General features: G+C 42.5%; 1 protein-coding gene across 3 annotated transcripts in view; it reads right to left on the reverse strand.

Annotated features, from left to right (window-relative positions):
* Positions 1-24,084, reverse strand: part of FRMD4A (FERM domain containing 4A) — a 598,990-nt gene that overhangs the window by 71,439 nt on the left and 503,467 nt on the right. For all 3 annotated transcript variants that reach the window (XM_073551276.1, XM_073551277.1, XM_073551279.1), the window contains one exon: positions 1,128-1,211. In XM_073551276.1, coding sequence (XP_073407377.1) covers positions 1,128-1,211 — 84 coding nt within the window. The remainder of the gene's footprint in view (positions 1-1,127; positions 1,212-24,084) is intronic.

Raw genomic sequence — 24,084 nt, forward strand, 5'->3', positions numbered from 1 at the left:
ACATAGCAATCTCGCTAGCGAGATCGCTGCTGAGTCACAACTTTTGTGACGTAACAGCGATCTCACCAGCGAGATCGCTGTGTGTGACAGCGATCAGCGAGCGGCCCCCCTGCCGGTATCGCTGATCACTATAAGAAACCTCTGGACATTTTTTTGGTCGCTGGGGTCCCGCTGACCAGCACGCATCGCTGTGTGTGACAGGCGGGAGACCAGCGATCAGCTGTAAAAAATAGAATTAAAATAAAAAATATTGTTATTCTCACCTTCCGACGTCCCGCGCAGCCTTCCTCTCGCCACGCTCCGGTCCCAGTAATCCTTTGCACGAATGACCGCGAGACTTCGCGCTCCCGCGAGACCGTAACTCTTGCGGTCATTCTCGCAAAGGATTACTGGGACTGGAGCGTGGAGAGAGGAAGGCTGCGCGGGATGTCGGAAGGTGAGAATAACAATATTTTTTATTTTAATTCTATTTTTCAGGGATGGCAAGCGATGCCGGGTGCTCGGCATCGCTGTGCTGATCACTGGTGAAGCTGTCTGTGTGACAGCTCACCAGCGATCTCATAGCGACTTACCAGCGATCCTGACACCTTGATATCGGTGTCGGTATCGCTGGTAAGTCGCTATGTGTGACTCCAGCTTTATCCACAGCATTAAAGAGATAAGCCCATGATGTCGATGCCGGCAGCTCATAGTCCAAAAAAGGGTGACAGATACCCTTTAACTTGAGTCACGCTAGTGAATAAGAATGGGGGGAGGTTGGACAGCGGACTCTGTAGGTACGTGCACGTCTTCCCATGGGCTTAAAAGTCCAAGGCACCCACCCCATTTCCCAAACATGGTTTCAGTCTTTTGTCCTTTCTTTATTCTATTTGCATTATACCAAATCATGACAACTTAAAAGATCCAGGCATCATAACCACACCAATTAAAGGATGGGCAGAAGTATGTACATAAAACTGATTGATATTTTTTTATTAACATTTCTTCAGTTTATAGTGAGCATTTAAGATTTGTGGTCTAGTCATTAACTCATTATTTCTAGATAATATTATGAAAGGCATCATTACTGTTCAATGTGAGAAACATACAGATACAAGAATAATAAGACCCCAAAACTGGAACATTACCAGTAGGCAAGGGAGGGGTGCTCTTTAAGGGCTTGTGTAGGAAGTGCTGGCAACTTCTTTAAATCTGTTCTTGTTAGTTCATCACTAGAACGAGAGAAATGAGAGGAGGTCAGAAAACATAACAAAGTCACAAGTATGTGACCTGCGCAGCTGCTAGAATCCTGATGGCTCGTTTCTTAGTTCTCCACCAGGTGTTACTATCTGGTGCAGAACGGAGTAAAAGAAACCCATCATCTGTTTTGAAGTCTGCTTTTGAAGAAGATAAAACTGAGCCATGTAGAAAGCCACAGAATGAGCACATAAAGTACCATAAAGTACTAGCAATAGACTAAAAGTATTACATGCTGTATTTGTCAGATAATGTAGTTTTAGGCTATTTAAAAATACAGATGTTCCTCCTAAACAGCTTTCATCATTTAAAAGGGATTTCTGGTGAAAACAAGTCATCACCTATCAGCAGGTTTAGTGATAACTTACTGATCTCTGAGAGTCCAACCACAGGGACTGGTGCTGGTTGGCAGAATGAGGAATTTTTATCCCCGTCACAAAATGGAGAGGCAAGTTGGATGCCACTCCATTCATTCTTTATGGGGCTGCCAGAAAAAGCCAAGCACAGTGTTTGGCAGCGACACAAATTGAGTGTGTACATTGTTGCTCCATTCAAACAGTGTCCCATTATGCTAATAGTGGTGGGTCCTAGTAGTCAGACACCCACCGCTCAACTAATTATCACCTATCCTATGGATAGTTACAACCTCTTTAATAATTCCTTTAGTATCACATACATTTTAAGGGAGATAATTTACCAATAAGATATTGACACGCAAGCAGCCAGGATGTAATATGCACACACACATACTGTACATACACACATTTGTGGATGAAGTTTCATCAAAGAAGTGAAATTAGTGGGTCTAAAAATAAGATACAACGGTCTCATCCAAGCCCCACTCCTGGAGGGGCCTCATACGTTTTCCTATCTTAGTATTATTTGAATATTGTAAAGAACTGACTCTGTTTGGTGAGCGTCAAGTTATATCTTTTGCACTAGGGCCCAAAAGCTTTAATCATGGCCATTGACAAGTATATAGTCTGACAAGTTCATGCTCATTCACGCCCTGGAGGTATTGTCAATGGAGAATTTTAAAACCAAGTCTTATTTAAGTTTATTTTATTAAGTGAGAAATTTACATGTGTCCAAAGGTCCCAGTACACATTAGGACAATTTCAGCTGAATCCACCAATATATGGGTTCAGCCAACAGTCTAATGTGTATGGAGGCGCCGGGCAACTGGTCAGGGGTTAGGGGAGAAGTCAATATGGTTTATTCGATTTTGGATTTCCATATTCATTGTTCTTCTGGAAAATAAGTATTTGACACACTGCCCATTTTGCAAGTTTTCTCACCTACAAAGAATGGAGAGGTCTATAATTTTTTATCGTAGATACACTTCAACTGTGAGAGACAAAATCTAAAAATAAAAACCCAGAAAGTCACATTGCATGATTTTAAAATAATTAAATTGCATTTTATTGCATGAAATAAGTATTTGATCTCCTACCAACCGGCAAGAATTCTGGCTCTCACAGACCTGTTAGTTTTTCTTTAAGAAGCCTCCTACTCTGCACTCATTACCTGTATTAATTGCAGCTGTTTGAACTCGCTACCTGTATAAAAGGCACCTGTCCACACAATCAATCACGCTTCAACCTCTCCACCATGGCCAAGACCAAAGAGGTGTCTATGGACACCGGAGACAAAATTGTAGACCTGAACAAAAATGGGATGGGCTACAAGACAATAGCTTGGTAAGGAGACAACAAATGTTGGCACAATTATTAGAAAATGGAAGAAACAAGATGACTGTCAATCTTCCTCGGTCTGGGGCTTCATGCAAGATCTCGCCTCATGAGGTAAGGATTGTTCTGGGAAAGGCCAGGAATCAGCAAAGAACTACATGGGAGACCTGTTCAATTACCTGAAGAGCGCTGGGACCATAGTCTCAAACATTACTGTTAGTAACACACTAAGCCATCATGGATTAAAATCCTGCAGGGCATGCAAGGTCCTCTTTCTCATACCAGCCCATGTCAGGCCCGTTTGAAGTTCGCCAATGACCATCTGGATGATCCAGAGGAGGCATAGGAGAAAATCATGTGGCCTGATGAGATAGAACTTAGATAGAAATAGAACTTTTTGGTATCAACTCCACTTGCTGTGTTTGGAGGAAGATGAAGGATGAATACTTTGAGGGTGCTTTTCTGCAAAGGTGACAGAACAACTGCACCGTATTGGATGGAGTCATGTATTGCAAAATTTTGGTCAAAAACCTCCTTCTCTCAAAAAGAGCATTGAAGATGGGTCTTCCAGCATGACAATGACCCGAAACACACCACCATGGCAACTAAGGAGTGGCTCCGTAAGAAGCATTTCAAGGTCCTGGAGCGGCCTAGTCAGTCTCCAGACATGAACCAAATTGAAAATCTTTGGAGGAAGCTGAAACTCCATGTTGCCCAGCGACAGCCCCGAAACCTTAAAGATCTGGAGATGATCTGTATGGAGGAGTGGGCCAAAATCCCTTCTGCAATCTGTGCAAACGTGGTCAAGAACTACAGGAAACATCTGACTTCTGTAATTACAAAGGTTTCTGCACCAAATATTAAGTTCTGTTTTTCTATTGTATCAAATCCTTATTTCATGCAGTAAAATGCAAATTAATTATGTAAAAATCACACAATGTGATTTTCTAGATTTTTTTTTAAATTCTGTGTCACACAGTTGAAGATTATGCAAATTGTCTCTTCAGAGAGGAAGAAGACTAGAACTCTAGTGCCACCTATTGGAGGTAGCAATCCTACAAGTCAATGTTGACCTTTTAACGAGCCTAGTTACATGACTTAGGATAAAAGCAAAGCCAGAATCTCCATTTGCAGACACTGTGTTTCGGGGTACTGCCCCTCATCAGTGCAAAGTGGGAGATCTGGTTTGGCTGTGAGAGAGGCGTCTGACCGATATCCAAGAAGTATCATTTCTCCTTGCGGAGAATGACATGCTAAGCATGTCGAGGTGAGGAGACTTAAAGCCGCAATGCTCCTCTGGGAAATATGCTAATTATGCAAATTGTCTCTTCAGAGAGGAAGAAGACTAGAACTCTAGTGCCACCTATTGGAGGTAGCAATCCTAAAAGTCAATGTTGACCCTTTAACGAGCCTAGTTACATGACTTAGGCCTCTTTCACACATCAGGTTTTCGCCGTCAGGCGCGATCCGGCGCTTTTGACAGAAACCGGATCCGGCGAAATGCAATGCCGGATCCGGTTTCCCCCCTATTGACTTGCATTTGCGCCGGATCGCGCCGGATGGCCATGCGTTTCATCCGGTTTTCGCCGGATCCGGCAATGTGTCGCGATCCGGCGTCTGGAAAAAACGGCTACTGTAACGTTTTTTGTCTCCGGCGAAAAAGCCGGACACGCCGGATCCGGCGCGTCCGTCTTTTTCACACAATGAAAGCCTATGAGCGCCGCAATGCGCCTGATCCGGCGAAAGCCGGATCCGGTGGCCGGATCCGTTTTTTTTGGTCTGAGCATGCTCAGTAGCTCTGCCCACAAGACATATATAAAAGCAAGACAGAGGGACCCACAGCCACACCCAACATGCCACCCAAGAAAGCAACCAAGCGCAGCAGGAGAAGGCAGGAGACCACTGCAGCACCATCAGCACCACCACCACCCCAAATGGAGCAGCAAATGGAACATGCTGAGGAGGGGAGGCCAGCAGCAGATGAGAGACGGTAATTATCAAATCCCCCATTCCTCCAAACTAGGGCTATTGAATATCAAGATATTCAATGGCCCTTTGTTTCTCTTTATTCAACAGCCGCCCAATAGATGCAGCAGCAGCAGCAGCAGCAATGGCAGCAGCTGGAACACCACCCACAGGCATGGAGTGTGGCCACCAGGAAGACAGCACATCATCTTCTGGGAGCCCTCCCTCGCATCGTCAGCGTTTGACGGTAAGTTTTTATTTCCAAAATCCATCATCTCTGTAATATATGTCTATTCATTGCCTTTTATTTCAAAACAGGATTCACAAGATGAAGAGGAGCTCCCAGAAGAAGAAGGAAGGGGTGGACAGACACCTGGAGTGGGCTCACAATTGGTAAGTTTTTTGCATCAAACGCAGAAACACAACATCACACTACACACAACACAGAAAACAATGTTCTGCAGACCACACACAGCAAACAAATGCCTACATCCAAAGACATAACATTTTTTGTTTTCTTCTCTAGTCTTCCCAATCTGGTGCTCGGCCAAGAGGTCCTCGCAGTGCCTCCCAGGGTCGTCGGCGACAGCAACGCGGCGGTCACCAGCGTGTAAGTATAAATATTTTTGCTTTGTTTTTTTGCACTTTTTATTTCATTTCTTTTGTGGAGGCTAATTATGTTATTTTTGTCTTTTTCTTTAACAGCTTTCACAGCGTGCTCCCGACTCTGACGGTGAGGATGGAGGACTCGATGTGGACCACCTCATCGATCTCGTCAGAGAAAGGGAGCCGCTCTGGAATATGGCTGACCGCCGCCACGCTGACCTTATCGTTACCCGACGACTCTGGGAGGAAATCTGTTCGCTCCTTGTGGGCCGCTGGGAGGACCTCGATGTTCGGGCCCAGATTAAAGAGCGTAAGTATATACAGTACCGGTTGCTTGATGTAAACCAGTGTTTCCCGAACTCCAGTCCTCGTGGTCCCCACGGATCATGTGTTCAGGATTTCTATTTACTATGGAAATCCTGAAAACATGACCCCTGGGGACCATGAGGACTGGAGTTTGTGAAACACTGATGTTGTATACTAACCACTCCTTTCTCGTTTCAGGGAACAGAATTGTGAATCGGTGGCGGTCTGTGAGGGATCGTTTCAAGAAGGAGTTCAATAAAGAGATGCGGGCCCCGAGTGGATCTGGAGGACGCAGGAGCAAGTACAAGTACGCACAAGCCCTGTCGTTCCTCCGGGAAACAATGGTCACTAGAAGGTAAATATTACACACCACATGTGAAAAAAAATGTTAGATGTAACTTTTTTTTTTCAGCCAGGGCCATACCATGTCAGTATTTTAATTGTTTTTTTTTCTCTTTATTCCACAGCACGGTGAGCAGCACTCGGGAGCCTGCACGATTGGACCCTTCTGAGGCAATCCCTGAGGAGACCGGCACCGAGGGACACTTCGACCGCCCCGGTACATCTGCACCTTCCCAGCCTTCCCACACATTCGACCCATCTGTCCCATCCACCAGCACAGGAGCATCATGGCCGCCTACATTACATGAAGCTGCTGGTGAGGAGATCGCTTTCCCTTTACCCCACCCTTCTGCCCCTGCCACCTCTAGTACACCTGCGGGTACTGGGCGGCAGCGGCAGAGGGGTCAGGAAAAGAGTTATGCGCCAGAGTTCTTGCATCTGAATGCATCTTTCCAGAACTGTCTAAAAGTCTTGTCAGAGCAAATCTCCGCAGGCTTTCAGCAGATCAACTCCAGCATTCTGGAGGTGAAGACACTTCTGCAAACCATGCATTCAGAAGCAAGATCTTCGCCAAACCACACCTTTTTCAGGTCTGTTGTGGAGCGCATGGCAACACTATCTCCTACCCAGCAGATGCATGTAATGCATTCGTGCCACGGTGCTCTACAGCAGGTTACCTCCCAACCTCCACCTCCCACCACTGTAGTTCCTCCACCTGCACCCCCTCCAGCCACTTTCCATCCTCCCCCTCCTATTACATCTGCACCCCCTCCAGCCACTTTCCATCCTCCCCCTCCTATTACATCTGCACCCCCTCCAGCCACTTTCCATCCTCCCCCTCCTATTACATCTGCACCCCCTCCAGCCACTTTCCATCCTCCCCCTCCTATTACATACCAGCAACCTCACCAGTACCAGCAACCTTCCCAGTACCAGCAACCTCCCCAGTACCAGACATCTCCCCACTTCCAGCAACCTGCCCCGTACCAAACTCCTTCCCCGTACCAAACTCCTTCCCCGTACCAAACTCCTTCCCCATACAACTTTCCATCAACATCATCTGCTCCTACAGTCCCTGCCCAACCCTCCACTCCACCGCCCACCACCTCTTCTGCCTCCCACATGTCCACCCATTCTGTAGCTTTTTCCACACCATCACCTCTAACTGTTCCTTCCCCACCACGATCCCAGTCCTCTCTCCACACTCCCATTGTCGAAGTGTCCCGCAGCCCCTCCAGCAGTATTTCCACCCCACACTACACCGAGTTATAATGTTTTTTTTGTAATAAAAATGCCCATTTGGTTGGTTTCAAACCTTTATTAAAAAAGTTTTTTTAACTTTAAAAACAGTTTACACAAAAAAAAAATATTTTAAATAAAAGTTAAATTATTGTTTACACTGGTTGTCTGTCATTTCTTTCTGCGGCGAAATATGTTTAAAAAAAAGGTTAAATACAGGGTATTTAAAAGGTAAAAAGGTATTCAAAACCAGGTATATAACTGTGGGTAAATTTTAGCTTTTTGCCACAGTTGTGTTCCTGGTTGTGTTTGAAGCAAAGTATTTCACCTGAAAAGTTGTGTTTATTGTTGGTGATTTCCTAACAATGTACACAACTTTTGTTAAAAGGTGAAATACTTTGCATAAAACACAACCAGGTACACACCTGTGGCCTAAAGCTAAAAATAGTAAGACCATGACAAGATAGCCAACTTTGGTTGGCAAAGGTATATACTGTTGGTCCAGAAGGTACACAAGTTTGGTTAGGGCACAAATCTTTCACACTCTGTCATCCTGCCAGTGTACTCTGCCTTGAGGTGACAAAGTATAGTGCAAAATTGTCCCTCATTACTGAAACCGTCACAGAACTTCTAGTGGTAATATTTCCAATGACAACATCCATCTTCGCCAGTAACTTGCTCTTCTCTCCAACCTGCACTTTCTCCTCTACAACCTGTCAAAGAAGGGCTGTAGGAACATGCTATATATAGTTTTCCAGTAGCCAATCCCGTTCGGAAGGCCACAAGGGTCAATTTTAAAAACCAGATCCGGCGTAATCCGTCGAAAAACAGATAGAAAAACGGATGAACCGGATGAGACGGATCCGGTTTTGTCTGTCAAGAACAAGACGGATCCGGCAGAAAACCGGATCCGGCACATCAGGTTTTAAAAAACATTTGCCGGATCCGGCATTCCGGCACGACGCCGGATCGCGCCTGACGCCGAAAACCTGATGTGTGAAAGTAGCCTTAGGATAAAAGCCAAGCCGGATATCGGTCAGACACCTCTCTCACAGCCAAACCAGATCTCCCACTTTGCACTGATGAGGGGCAGTACCCCGAAACACAGTGTCTGCAAATGGAGATTCTGGCTTGGCTTTTATCCTAAGTCATGTAACTAGGCTCGTTAAAGGGTCAACATTGACTTTTAGGATTGCTACCTCCAATAGGTGGCAATAGAGTTCTAGTCTTCTTCCTCTCTGAAGAGACAATTTGCATAATTAGCATATTTCCCAGAGGAGCCTTGCGGCTTTAAGTCTCCTCACCTCGACATGCTTAGCATGTCATTCTCTACACAGTTGAAGTGCACCTACAATAAAATTACAGACCTCCCCATTCTTTGTAGGTGGGAAAACTTGCATAAAGGAGTGCTTGACAAAACGAGTGCTCCTGTGTATGGAGAGCACCCGTAGCATTCTTGCAGCAAATCAGTAAGTGAAGGAAATAACTATCTCAGATCTTTGGCTCAGTAAAATGTGCATTTCTCCAAAAAAGTCCATCAAAAACAGGCTGAGTGTGACTTAAGCATTCCAATAAAATAAAAAGTCCAGTTAATAAAATCATCCATAAAATAAACCGTGAATAGTAAAATGGAAACCACATCTACACTATGTTTGTTTTCTACCACACTGTATGCAGTGTAAGCTTTTGTCCTTATACATAACAAATAACAGCAAATTATAGTGGCAGCGCCAACAGAAGCCTAAGGAGTGTAAACCAGTATGGATGAGAAAATATTGAAGACAAAAGACACCTTTGTGGAGCCTTAGCCGTTTTCTTTGCAGCTTAAAGCATTCAGGTGCTTTTATACCTTCTCTATTGTTCCTTTATAGCATGCACCCTGTTATTAAAGAGCTGATATTAAAGGATCATACTTCAGTAATACTATTAGTTTCTGTGCACACAATAAAACATGAAATACGCTGACTTGTTACGCTGTATTTCATTGCAGATCCCTTAGTAACATGTTTCTCTTCCATAATCGTAGATCTAATCATCTCTAGGTCTCTAAATCCCTGGATTATTGAACACCATTAATAGTCTTCGCTTGACCCTAACCATCCAGCAGGGTGTTTTCTGTCATCTTAATGGTTTACAATGAAAAATGCAACCTTCAGCTTCACAAAACATAAATAGGGCTACCTCTTCATTGTAGTCCACACCTTGTTTTTCCCCTCCTGTATTGGGTAGTGTGTAAACGTCCGTTTGCACAGGCAAGCCTAGCTTCAGATCAGCACTTAATGATCTAGAATAGATCTTTTAGTGCTCAGAGGCTGCCATTTTTCTTGGCAGCTCAGGTCCTGTTTACACAGGATGGAGTGCTGCCATTGAGAATGATGATCTTTTGTGCAAACCAAAACATTTCAGCCAACAAATAAGTGTTTTGGTCATTAGTCAAGTGATTGGCATTCTGTTTAGACTACACAACTATCATGAAATGAGTGTTCCTAGGAAATTCATCTTAGAGCCGCGATTTCAATTATTCAGCCATGCAGCTTTTTCCGGAAGTAAAAAGCTAAAGAAAAACTACAGCTAGAATTGATTCCATAGTTTGCATTATGTTTATCTGGTACTTCAGTTGTTGCTCCAAACACTATAAGGACTCAGATTAGAAAATGCTACTTCTTGAGTTTTTTTGGTCCTGCTCACCAGTGCAGTAGAAACTGGTGAAAGCCTGACGACAACTAATGAAGTTTTGACATCAGATGAGGAACAAGAAAACTGATCCAAATGGCTTGATGTATGGAAGCTCAACCCAGGAAGGGAGTAGTGTGACTTTCATTTCTGTCCTCTTTGCACATCTCACGTATCTTCCCTACCCGATCTATCTATTATGGTAAACGGCATCACGCTCTCTCCCACACCTGATATCCGCTGCCTCGGAGTAACTCTTGACTCTGCTCTGTCCTTCAAACCACACGTCCAAACTCTTGCCACCTCCAACTCAAAAATGTTTCCAGAATCCATCCCTTCCTGAGTCCTCAATCTACTAAAACTCTTGTACATGTCCTCATCATCTCCCGCCTTGACTACTGCAACACTCTCCTCTGTGGCCTCCCCGCCAACTCTCTTGCACCACTCCAGTCTGCCCTCAATTCTGCTGCCCAACTAATCCACCTCTCTCCTCGCTACTCCCCTATCTCTCTCCTCTGCAAATCCCTCCATTGGCTCCCAATTCCCCAACGAATCCAGTTCAAACTACTAACACTGACCAACAAAGCCATCCACAATTTTTCCCCTCCCTATATCTCTGAACTAAGCTCCCAATATCTTCCCTCACGTAATCTTCGATCCTCACAAGACCTCCTACTCTCCTCCACACTTATTCGTTCCTCACACAACCGCCTCCAAGATTTCTCCCGAATATCCCCTATCCTCTGGAATACCATGCCTCAACACGTCCGATTATCCACCACCCTCGGATCCTTCAAACGGAACCTGATAACCCATCTTTTCAGGAAAGCTTACAGCCTGCAATAACCATTCTGCCGCCTCACCACCACCAGAGCTGCTGCACCCCTGACCTTCTGTCTCTTCTCCACTATCCCGTAGAATGTAAGTCCGCAAGGACACGGTCCTCTCCCCTCTGTACCAGTCCGTCATTGTAAATTTGTTTACTGTTAACGATATCTATAACTTTGTATGTAACCCCCCTTCCCATGTACAGCACCATGGAATTAATGGCGCTTTATAAATAAATAATAATAATAAATAATACAAGGAATTGTGGGGAATATATACAGTTGTGGCCAAAAGTATTGACACCCATGCAATTCTGTCAGATAATACTCAGTTTCTTCCTGAAAATGATTGAAACACAAATTCTTTGGTATTATTACCTTCATTTAATTTGTCTTAAATGAAAAAACACAAAAAGAATTGTCCTAAAGCCAAATTGGATATAATTCCACACCAAACATAAAAAAGAGGGTGGACAAAAGTATTAGCACTGTTCGAAAAATCATGTGATGCTTCTCTAATTTGTGTAATTAACAGCACCTGTAACTTACCTGTGGCACCTAACAGGTGTTGGCAATAAGTAAATCACACTTGCAGCCAGTTGACATGGATTAAAGTTGACTCAACCTCTGTCCTGTGTCCTTGTGTGTACCACATTGAGCATGGAGAAAAGAAAGAAGACCAAAGAACTGTCTGAGGACTTGAGAAACCAAATTGTGAGGAAGCATGAGCAATCTCAAGGCTTCAAGTCCATCTCCAAAGACCTGAATGTTCCTGTGTTTACCGTGTGCAGTGTCATCAAGAAGTTTAAAGCCCATGGCACTGTGGCTAACCTCCCTAGATGTGGACGGAAAAGAAAAATTGACAAGAGATTTCAACGCAAGATTGTGCGGATGTTGGATAAAGAACCTCGACTAACATCCAAACAAGTTCAAGCTGCCCTGCAGTCCGAGGGTACAACAGTGTCAACCCGTACTATCCGTTGGCGTCTGAATGAAAAGGGACTGTATGGTAGGAGACCCAGGATGACCCCACTTCTTACCCTGAGACATAAAAAAGCAAGGCTGGAGTTTGCCAAAACTTACCTGAAAAAGCCTAAAACGTTTTGGAAGAATGTTCTCTAGTCAGATGAGATAAAAGTAGAGCTTTTTGGGCAAAGGCATCAACATAGAGTTTACAGGAGGAAAAAAGAGGCATTCAAAGAAAAGAACACGGTCCCTACAGTCAAACATGGCAGAGGTTCCCTGATGTTTTGGGGTTGCTTTGCTGCCTCTGGCACTGGACTGCTTGACCGTGTGCATGGCATTATGAAGTCTGAATACGACCAACAAATTTTGCAGCATAATGTAGGGCCCAGTGTGAGAAAGCTGGGTCTCCCTCAGAGGTCATGGGTCTTCCAGCAGGACAATGACCCAAAACACACTTCAAAAAGCACTAGAAAATGGTTTGAGAGAAAGCACTGGAGACTTCAAAGGTGGCCAGCAATGAGTCCAGACCTGAATCCCATAGAACACCTGTGCAGAGATCTAAAAATGGCAGTTTGGAGAAGGCACCCTTCAAATATCAGGGACCTGGAGCAGTTTGCCAAAGAAGAATGGTCTAAAATTCCAGCAGAGAATTGTAAGAAACTCATTGATGGTTACCGGAAGCAGTTGGTCGCAGTAATTTTGGCTAAAGGTTGTGCAACCAAGTATTAGGCTGAGGGTGCCAATACTTTTGTCTGGCCCATTTTTGGAGTTTTGTGTGAAATGATCAATGTTTTGCTTTTTGCTTCATTCTCTTTTGTGTTTTTTCATTTAAGACAAATTAAATGAAGATAATAATACCAAAGAATTTGTGTTTGCAATCATTTTCAGGAAGAAACTGAGTATTATCTGACAGAATTGCAGGGGTGTCAATACTTTTGACCACAACTGTAGGTATTAACCATGTACAATAATTACAAGAAAAAAAAAAAAATTGTAGATGAAAAATAAACTTACTTCTCCTTCCCCATTATCCTGTAGACTGTAAACCCGCAAGGGCAGGGCCCTCTCTCTTCTGCACCAGTCTGTCATTGCTTTTTCATGTTAAACGTATATCTGTATTTTGCATGTGAGCCCTCCTCATATGTACAGCACCATGGGGTCAATGGTGCACAAAAAAAAAAAAATAATGATAGTAAAAATTGCCAGAACTTACACTAGAAAATCTCTTTTTACTTGGAATTTCCAAGTATAGTACTGGAAAATGGGCTTACTTTATTGCCAAAAAAAATAGTATTTCTTTTTTAAAAGTTAGGTGAAGAACCTCCTTAAGCAATAAGATATTTTTCTATTTTCTTCCCCCCTCCCCTTCCTTGCAGTAAACTGCTGTGTACATGCCCACTAGCAAAACTGTGGAAGGGAGTAGCAGCAGAGGGAAACTATGGGATGGCTATAACATGCCTGAAATGACAAAGTGACTAGGATGTAAGAAACTTGTACCGTTTCTAGTCCTAACTTAAGAATGAGAAGTGAAGCGTTTTTTTCAATAATCATTATAGCTATATAATAACATATTACTATCCTAATGCTGTAACTGTTGTAACTGATGTAACCACTTCCTCAATTTCCCCAATATTTTTTTTTTACTTTTAAAGTTTATTTTGAAAAAATGTGTTTTTATATATTGTACGTCCTTAAACATCCAGCAGATAGGTGGGGGTCTATTCCCTGAGAAGCTCCCTAAGTTCTCCCCGTGTTTGTGTGGGATTCCTCCCTAGATTCTCACTGATTTCTATGGCGTTTAAGGGTTTACAATATACAACCAAAGTTTCAAAGCATAGATACACTTTAAAGGGAATGTGGCATCAGAAAATGACCACATTTTTGTTTTACATGTATTTTCTTTAATGCATCCATTTCTTTTTTTCATATCAAAGCAAAATAGAAAATTTTACACTCATACTTCCTGTGCTTTCAGGATGAGTTTTCAGCAGGTTCCTTATCATCAGAGGCACTATTACAATGACAGGTTATAACTTTATACACAGCTGATACACAACGGTTCCACCTTTCACAGTAGGTTTCACACCTTTCCACGGTTTCATACCTTATCACACTCAAACACTCCAATACAAAAGATATGTTTATAGCTGTTCATTGCTCCTAAGGTACATGTGTTTCCTGAAACAACACTAAATTCAAGCCTTTAATAGCCATTGTATGTAGCAAATTGCAAGATTTCAATTTTTTCTTAATACAGATTGAGATGTGAGAAAATCGTAATTTTTGTTAGAATATATTTCAAAGCGAACCTGTTATCTGACTCATGATGACCAAATTGAATGAAGCATGTATCAGAGCTTGGCTGTACAATTGAAGGCAGGTATGTGTTTCTCTGAAAAGCTCCAGCATTTCAGAGTTAATAGAGTTAGAAGATCCAGCAGAGGACAACAGGGAGAAATGAGACAAGTCCAGAGCCGCCACCGGTTGCCTCTTCCTGTGCTGGTAGAGGTGATGGACAGGCTTCTCCATCGTGTGCACATAAGGAAGACCTGTCAATCACCTGAACTAGTCTTCAGAAGAGATGGGTGGGAGCAGCCTCAACTAGTCAGGTATTCTAACTGTATATTTTCAGAAATGCTTGAGCGCTTACAAGACTAATACAACTGTAAAACTGCAATCATGCAGCCAAGTTTAGGTTCATGCTGCCTGTGGTTTTGGCAGCATGAATCAGATGACAGGTTGCCTTTGACACACTGTAGGCCATTTTCTGATGACACATTCCCATTAATGTTGTGTTCTGACAAGGCATAAAAGCAGCAGGTTCTCTACTGTGGAAATCAGTTTGTGAAGCCCATTGGTGACAGGGACAGATGTGCGACTACAATCTGTATACAGTGCTTCCCCAGGGTGAATATATCTGTAAGAACTTACTTTCTAGGGCACGGTAGGGAACAGTATGAGCAGGGATGGCTCTGACTGTACCAAGAGGCAGGTGAGAACCCTTCTTAACCATCCATGCTAAAAGAACCTGAAGACCCACCTCTTCCGACAAGCCTATAACCTGCAGTAACCACCGATCGACCAAACCGCTGCATGACCAGCTCTACCCTCACCTACTGTATCCTCACCCATCCCTTGTAGATTGTGAGCCCTCGCGGGCAGGGTCCTCTCTCATCCTGTACCAGTTAGGACTTGTATTGTTTAACATTATTGTACTTGTTTTTATTATGTATACCCCTCCTTACATGTAAAGCGCCATGGAATAAATGGCACTATAACAATAAATAATAATAATAATAATAATAATAATAATACAAGCTAGATCCGCTCACATGTTTATACAATATGAAACAGGTTTCTTTTTGGAAACAAGTGAGCTGTGTGCTTTCTCTCCTTGTAAATCCAGCTAAATTGCTCACATGCGGACACCTCTTTCATCTCTCCCCTTCACCTCTTGCTTTACAATCTCTTGCATTGTGTTTCCAGGACTGCTGAGCCAACCAGTAAAATTTGTTTAGACAGTTTATAGACTGTTGCTTAGGTAAATGGTCCTGATTATATGATCGTATTCTGCCACAATATCTGCAGTGTTTTCAATCAATGTTTAATAAGAAAGCGCACAATGTATGGAAACATAGCCGCTTCTTGGAGATATTTAAACTGTATACCCAGCCACGCAGAACTGCTAGCAGACATTAATGTACAAATGATTACAGAAAACATAGTACTAAACATTGCACAAAGACACCTAGAACTGCTGAAATGAATGGCGAGAGCCCGTCAATAGATGTATTCATAAGCTTTTTATAACAGACATAAAATGTACAACCAGATGTGAGAATGAAAACCAATTGAGACCAAAGCAAAAGAATACTATACAGAATTGCATAGTGATGGCTAGCAACACACCAACTTGGGATGGTATGGGCATTTTTATCAGGATACCCATAGCCCTCCACTCATGAGCAAGATTTCCAGTAATCATCTGTTAGAACAGATCCTGCAGCAATCCGCTGACAAAAAAGTTGTGAAGACAAGTCTTTTGTCCGCTTGAAAAATACTAATTTTGTTGGCAGCAGGTTATTCAGGATACTTTCCAAGCGTGTGACAACAGAGCTTCTTTATTCAGGAGCAAACAAGAACAATATATGATAAGCTTAGTAGATCAATTCAGGAATAAATAACTTGTGTGTCTCTATCTGTGCAGCATCTACAGCAGGCTGCTTCTCTCATACATAGACACAGGAAAACAGGAAATACAGTCACTTGCCCTTCCTGTATGAGCCTTTGGGACTTTTTTTAACTTTATAAACAGCATAGAAATCTAGCAGCTAAACACTCATAAACAGGAATGGAGTTGTTGCACCAAACATATTCCAACAGATTTCAACAGGATCCTTTTTTTATCACTGAAGTCCATGGAAAACAGATCCGTTAAATAGCCGTCCATTTTACTCCCATTTGAAAAGTATACGTTTATTGCTTACTGGAGGTAGAAAAATAAATGTGTAACATATAACTCGTATTACTGGACATGTGAATTTTTGAGTAATCTACCGTATATACTCGTGTATAAGCCAAGATTTTCAGCCCTTTTTTTGGGCTGAAAGTCCCCCTCTCGGCTTATACACGAGTCATATACCTGGGGGTCGGTGGGGGAGGGGGAGCGGGTGTGTCAGAGATCATACTGCCCCCCCAATGCATCTCTGCAGCCCCCCTCCTACGGTCTCCCTTCCTTCCTTCAGCGGTCACGTGGTACCGCTCATTAAACTCGTGAATATGCACGTATTTATGAGTTTAATGAGCGATACCACGTGACCACTGAAGGAAGGAAGGGAGACTGTAGGAGAAGCCGGACTGCAGAGACTGCTCCAGGAGGGGGTAAGTATATTCGATATTCACCTGTCCCCATTCCTACACTGCTCAGCGCTGTCTGCTGCATCCTGTGTCAGTGACATTTAGCCAGCAGAGGGCATGATGACATGGTTAGTGCGTGCTGTGCCCTCTGCTGGCTGAACAGTCACTGACACAGGAAGCGGCAGACAGTGGTGAGCAGCGATGGACCCCGGACAGGTGAATATCGCAGGTGCCTGGTCCTGAGCGAGGGGCGACACCAGCACCTGGCCCCCAGCGAGGAGAGGTGGCATTTTTTTGCAGCAGCATATGGGGGCATAATATATGGAGCATCTTATGGGGCAGCATATGGGGGCATATTCTATGGAGCAGAATATGGGGGCATATTCTATGGAGCAGCATATGGGGGCATATTCTATGGGGAAGCATATGGGGTCATATTCTATGGAGCAGCATAAGGGGGTAGCATATGGGGGCATAGCCTATGGAGCAGCATATGGGGGCATATTCTATGGGGAAGCATATGGGGGCATATTCTATGGAGCAGCATATGGGGGCATATTCTAAGGAGCAGCATATGGGGGCATATTCTATGGAGCAGGATATGGGGGCAGCATATGGGGCATAGTCTATGGAGAAGCATATGGGGGCATATTCTATGGAGCAGCATATGGGGGCATATTCTATGGAGCAGCATATGGGGGCATATTCAATGGAGCATCTTATGGGGCATAATCTATGGAGCATTTTATGGAGCATCTTATGGGGGAATAATCTATGGAGCATCTTATGGGGCATATTCTATGGAGCATCTTATGGGGCCATAACCTTTATGGAGCATTATATGGGGCATATTATTCTATGGAGCATCTTATAGGGCCATCTTATGGGGGAATAATCTATGGAGCATCTTATGCGGCATATTCTATGGAGCATCTTATGGGGCCATAACCTTTATGGAGCATTATATGGGGCATATTATTCTATGGAGCATCTTAGAGGGCCATCATTAACCTTTATGCAGCATTATATGGGGCGTATTTTGTATGGAGCATCTTATGGGGCCCATCATAAACTGTATGGAGCATTATATGGGGCTCCTGATTCAATATGCATATTCAAAAACATTTAACCTACTGATGTCTCAATTAATTTTACTTTTATTGGTAAAAGTGGCAGTTTACATACATCTGAACCGATATATAAAGAAAGGATTTAAGCATGAAAGGTGTGGGGTCAGGGGGAAGCAAAAGTACTAAGAGAATCCTTATGTGACACACAATTGAATGATATCATTATATGATATCTCAAAAAAGGGGTGACAGATTCCCTCTAAATACTTATCTCAACCTTCTGGAGGTGGAAGAGGGTGGCATATACATGAGTCATATTGCCCAGATCTTGGCAAATTTTTAAGTGTCTCAGTGCTTCGATAACAGGACCAGCCAAAGTATACTCACGATGTAGCCAATTACACTGGCGGCACCAGGGCTCCTGTTTCAGTATTATATATATATATATATATATACACATACACACATTCTGTGTCAATGCCACATAACAAAAGCATCATGCAGTAACACTCAGACAAATGGGATACCCTATAAAAGTGTCCCCTTATCCCTCTGATACCGTTCAATAGCATCCTAATAACAGGCATCAAGCAACAGAAAAAGATATCTTTGACCGAAACATGGATGACAGCCACACATGAATCTTTCATAAAATGCAAACTTTAAGAAGATATGTAAAGGACAAGCCATGTAAGATGTAAACTGTAAATATTAACAATCACAATCTGTCGTTTGATTTCTGCTTTGATGCATTTCTGCTGTATGCCGGAGTAATCAGTACCTGAAATATAAGTAGTAGAAAAATGTTCAGAAATAGGCAATACGTTTCATGCTTAACCGTCGCAGTTGTCAGGCTTGAACTTGTCTGACGTCCATAGCATTCACTTATCTTTCCTATAACTGTGCGTGACAAGCAATGTGGTATTTTAGGTTTAATCCAACAAATGCTTATCACGGCTCTCATAGCATGTTGTGCCTGACTTGGCAGTGAAATGCACAACACTCTTTGCTATTCTTTTTGTCTAGCATATATCAAATTTGTGCCTGGAAAGACTTGGCTTCTCTTCTGGTGTTTACCGCACACCAGTAGGTTTTTAGCCTCATATCTGATGGGATTCTCTTCTAGTTAATTCCAGAATGTTGCTTAGAATAATATTTGAATGGAGTGACATCTATTCTACATAGCTGTTTAGTTTTTAAAATAATTTGTAATATTTTTTCTTACTTTGTGTTAAAGAGAGCCTGACACCTGATACATAGTGCCCAATTCGGGGATAACATGTATCAGGCACTGGCTGTATGAATTTAGCCAGGTATGTTCGAATCTGAAATGCTGCTGCGTTTCAGAGAAAAACATAATTTAAAAGCTGCTGGGGACCAAGACCACGCTGTAGACTAGACAGACAGGTGGGTCCCCGGAAGCTTCTCCCCGCCCGCTGCCCTATATTGACAGGTCTCTGTCTGTACCTGTCAATCCAGGGCAATGGGCAGGGAGAAGCCACCAGGGACCCACCTGTCTGTCTAGTCTACAGCACAGTCTCAATCATCAGCGGCTATTAAAGCATGTTTTTTCTTTGAAACGCCGCAGCAGAGTCAAACATAGCTGGCTGAGCTTGTACAGCCATTGCCTGATACATATTATCCACAGATTGGGCAGCAAGGATCCGGTGTCAGGATAACTTTAAGCAGTAGGTGAAAATCATAGAGAGAGCGCAACTGACATTGGGATTTCAGTCATACATATTAAAGTTCTGACACATATCATAAGGTTGATATACAAGTATTGGTAGATCTCTAGAAAGGATCCCAAATCTGGCATCCTGTTTGATGATGAATCCATTTTTTAATATCTCAGAGGAAGATCTACTGCTTCTGAGCTGGTTGGAAATGACATTAGAAGTCAAAATTGATCTCAACAAACTGGCAATGAGAAAGAGAGGCTGTACAGGGCCCATGCATTTAAAGGGAGGACGACATGACATTGTTAAAGCAGGAATAGAGGGAACTGGATAGTTTTTGTGAATGTTAGGGTTAATAAAGAAAGGTAGGGATGGGACAGGACAGGAGAAGAGGAGGGGTCAGAGGAAGGAGGGGAGAGTATATAAGCAATAGCCATTTGCCTGGGGGTAAATATTTTAAGTGCAAGTGTTAGAATCTTCTATCTATATATATTATAGTGCAATGATATTGTTTTGGTGATGGTAGTTATGGGGTTATTATAAGTTCATACTTGCGGGATTGGTTACAGATTGTCACATTAAATATGTCATATCAGTATGGCATGGGTACAGTGTCCATTTTAGGACATGATCATATATCAAAATCAAACATCAGAAATACTCTGATACCTGATTCTGATACCTGGTACCTGACTCTGATACTTGATTCTGATACCTGATACCTGACCCTGATACCTGACTCTGATACCTGACCCTGATACCTGACATCTGATACCTGATACTTGATTCTGATACCTGACCCTGATACCTGATACCTGATATCTGATACCTGATACCTGACTCTGATATCTGATACCTGATATCTCATATCTGATACCTGATACCTGACTCTGATACCTGATATCTGATACCTGATATCTGATACCTGACTCTGATACCTGATACCTGACTCTGATATCTGATACCTGACTCTGATATCTGATACCTGATATCTGATACCTGATATCTGATACCTGATACCTGACTCTGATATCTGATACCTGATACCTGACTCTGATATCTGATACCTGATACCTGACTCTGATATCTGATACCTGATACCTGACTCTGATACCTGATACCTGAAATCTGATACCTGAAATCTGATACCTGATACCTGACCCTGATACCTGAAATCTGATACCTGATATCTGATACCTGACCCTGATACCTGATATCTGATATCTGATACCTGACCCTGATACCTGATATCTGATACCTGATATCTGACCCTGATACCTGATATCTGATACCTGATACCTGACACTTGACTACTATCAAAAATCAAACATCAAAATGCTTTTCAGATACAGTACTTGAGTGGTTCATTTCATAAGGGAAGACAAAATACAGTGTCCATTTTAGGACATTATCATATATCAAAATCAAACACCTGACCCTGATACCTGACCCTGATACCTGACATCTGATACCTGATACCTGACCCTGATATCTGATACCTGATATCTGATACCTGACTCTGATACCTGATACCTGACTCTGATATCTGATACCTGACTCTGATATCTGATACCTGATATCTGATACCTGATATCTGATACCTGATACCTGACTCTGATATCTGATACCTGATACCTGACTCTGATATCTGATACCTGATACCTGACTCTGATATCTGATACCTGATACCTGACTCTGATACCTGATACCTGAAATCTGATACCTGAAATCTGATACCTGATACCTGACCCTGATACCTGAAATCTGATACCTGATATCTGATACCTGACCCTGATACCTGATATCTGATATCTGATACCTGACCCTGATACCTGATATCTGATACCTGATATCTGACCCTGATACCTGATATCTGATACCTGATACCTGACACTTGACTACTATCAAAAATCAAACATCAAAATGCTTTTCAGATACAGTACTTGAGTGGTTCATTTCATAAGGGAAGACAAAATACAGTGTCCATTTTAGGACATTATCATATATCAAAATCAAACACCTGACCCTGATACCTGACCCTGATACCTGACATCTGATACCTGATACCTGACCCTGATACTTGATTCTAATACCTGATACCTGACCCTGATACCTGACTCTGATACCTGACCCTGATACCTGACATCTGATACCTGATATCTGATACCTGATATCTGATATCTGATACCTGATATCTGATACCTGATATCTGATACCTGAAATCTGATACCTGATACCTGAAATCTGATACCTGATATCTGATACCTGATACCTGACTCTGATACCTGATATCTGATATCTGATACCTGACTCTGATATCTGATACCTGATATCTGATACCTGACTCTGATATCTGATACCTGATATCTGATACCTGATACCTGACTCTGATATCTGATACCTGATGTCCTAAAATGGACACTGTACGAAGATCCTCAAAGTTGGTGGAGTTGGTTAATGGGGGATTGGACGGGGGAACTCACGAGATTCTGGACTCCCATAGATGGAATTAAGTGGTGACAGGTGTTTAAATAATCCCAGGGAAGAGATTAAAGGGCCCATGGCTAATGGTTATATTCATTGGCCTGGTTAGTTAATAGGTGCTTCTGAGCTGCTGCATAGCGGCTAGAGGTAAGATACTCCCTTTGAGCAGCAGCCCTCTAGGAGGTTGCTTTTTTATAATGTTTGTTAATATTTGTTAATAAAAGGTTGCTGTGGCCAATTTAATCCAACTCAAGTGTATAGTGTGGTTATTCGGTAGTTTGGGGGGAAAACAGAAAGGGGGGAAATAAGAAGAAATGGTAAGTCAAAGCTCACATGACTCGTAAATACCCCTGTGTCGAGTGGCATGTTTTCCAATTCTTAAGTCGCCAGAATTGTGAAACAATTGTAAAGGGCGATGTGAAACGTGAGCCAATGAAAGGAAATAGAATTACAGTGCCTGGGTTTTTTTTATATACTTTTTTTTTTTTTTTTTACATCTTTTGAACTATTCATGTGGACATGTCTATGTTGGCCAGACTTCTAGGCTGATTAAAGTGAGGTTGAATGAACCAAAATCTACACTATAGTAATATTGTACTATTAGTCTCTATAGACCACAAGGACCACCAATTCCTAAAGCTAATCTAGGTCCAATGTCTAGGACCATATGCAAATTTTGGCGATATATCTGTAGCCCAACACTTTTATGAGTTCAAGCATTATACAATTGAGCTGTGTTGGCAGGTATTAGAAGAACTTGATATCATCCAGGATGAGACAGATAAATAGAAGAGGTTGTTATTATGCAAGGTTTATTGGGCCGTCCAACTGGAGACAATGCAAATGAAATGTTCAAATGATTGTTTTAATTTTAGGGTATTTTTATGACCACTCTCTATATTGCTGAAACTGTAAGTCTGTGTTCACACACAGCGTTTTTCTCGCATTTTTACCGTGGATTTACCAAAAAATCCGCTCAAAAAACACTTAAAAGAAGCTTCCCGTTTATTTTAATGCATTTTGCACTTTTTGTGCATATTGATACGTTTTTTACCGCGAAAAAAACGCTTCGTGGTAAAAAACGCAGCATGCTCATTAATTTCGCTGTAAATTCTGCATTTCTGGCTATTTTCTATGTGTCTGGGGACGCGCGGAAAAAACACGTGGAAAAAATGCGCGTTTTCTGGGAAGGAGTCCTGTTTTTATGCAGAAATGTTATGCATACGGGTGCACATAGCCTAAATGTCTATGTATAAGATGTTTTGATAACTAATTATGTAATTTTATGATTGTTGATTGTATCTATAGTAACTTGTTTCTATAAAGTGGTTCATTAGCACATATGAGGAAGGAGGCATGTCCTCCAAAATCATCACGCCACCTGAGATAGGTATCATGAGACAAATCATACCAATGATTGTTTGCTGCAACTGCTTGTTATAAGGTGGTGAATAACGAAAATAAGGGCTTTGGTCCATGAAGACAGCAAAGTGTGAGTAGTCCGGTTTTTATGAACGCTTGTGGAATATTGATCATGACACCTTGCATACGTTGAAGTACTAATTATTCAAGTTTGTGTAATAATTGGTGTCTCTGTGTAATTTAGAGCTACCTATGAGATTGTGGGTGATTCTATAACACAACAGAAATCCTGAATTGCACACTGACTGCAGACAATAAGCATTTTATCTTAGAAGTGATGCATCTTTCTTAACATTACTAGACAGTAGAGATGGGTGGACACCTGGATGTTCAGGTCTGGCGGGTTCGGCCGAACAATGACAAAAAGTTTGGGTTCAGGTACCAGAACAGTACATGGACTTGAACCCGGACCCCATTCACTTGAATGGGGGGCCCAGACATTTGTGGTAAAATCATCACTGCCGGCCAGACAGCCACGGTTTCCACACTGTCAAAAGACAGCGTCAGCGCACAGCTGTGATCGGAGGTATAAAGTTTACATCGGGTCACTGGTGTCAGCTGATGGGATTACAGCTCCCATCAGCCGATACCTGCTGCTGCTAATAACAGTGGGAGCAGGAGCGGAGTATTCATCAGCTGGCGCCTGCGCTGTAAAAAATTAATTAAAAAAAAAAACAGCATAGGTTCCCCTTTATTTTTGCTAACCAGCCAGGCAACACTC

Source organism: Dendrobates tinctorius, unplaced genomic scaffold, assembly GCF_039654945.1.
Source record: "Dendrobates tinctorius isolate UK_male_01 unplaced genomic scaffold, ASM3965494v1 ptg000174l, whole genome shotgun sequence".
Classification (NCBI taxonomy): domain Eukaryota; kingdom Metazoa; phylum Chordata; class Amphibia; order Anura; family Dendrobatidae; genus Dendrobates; species Dendrobates tinctorius.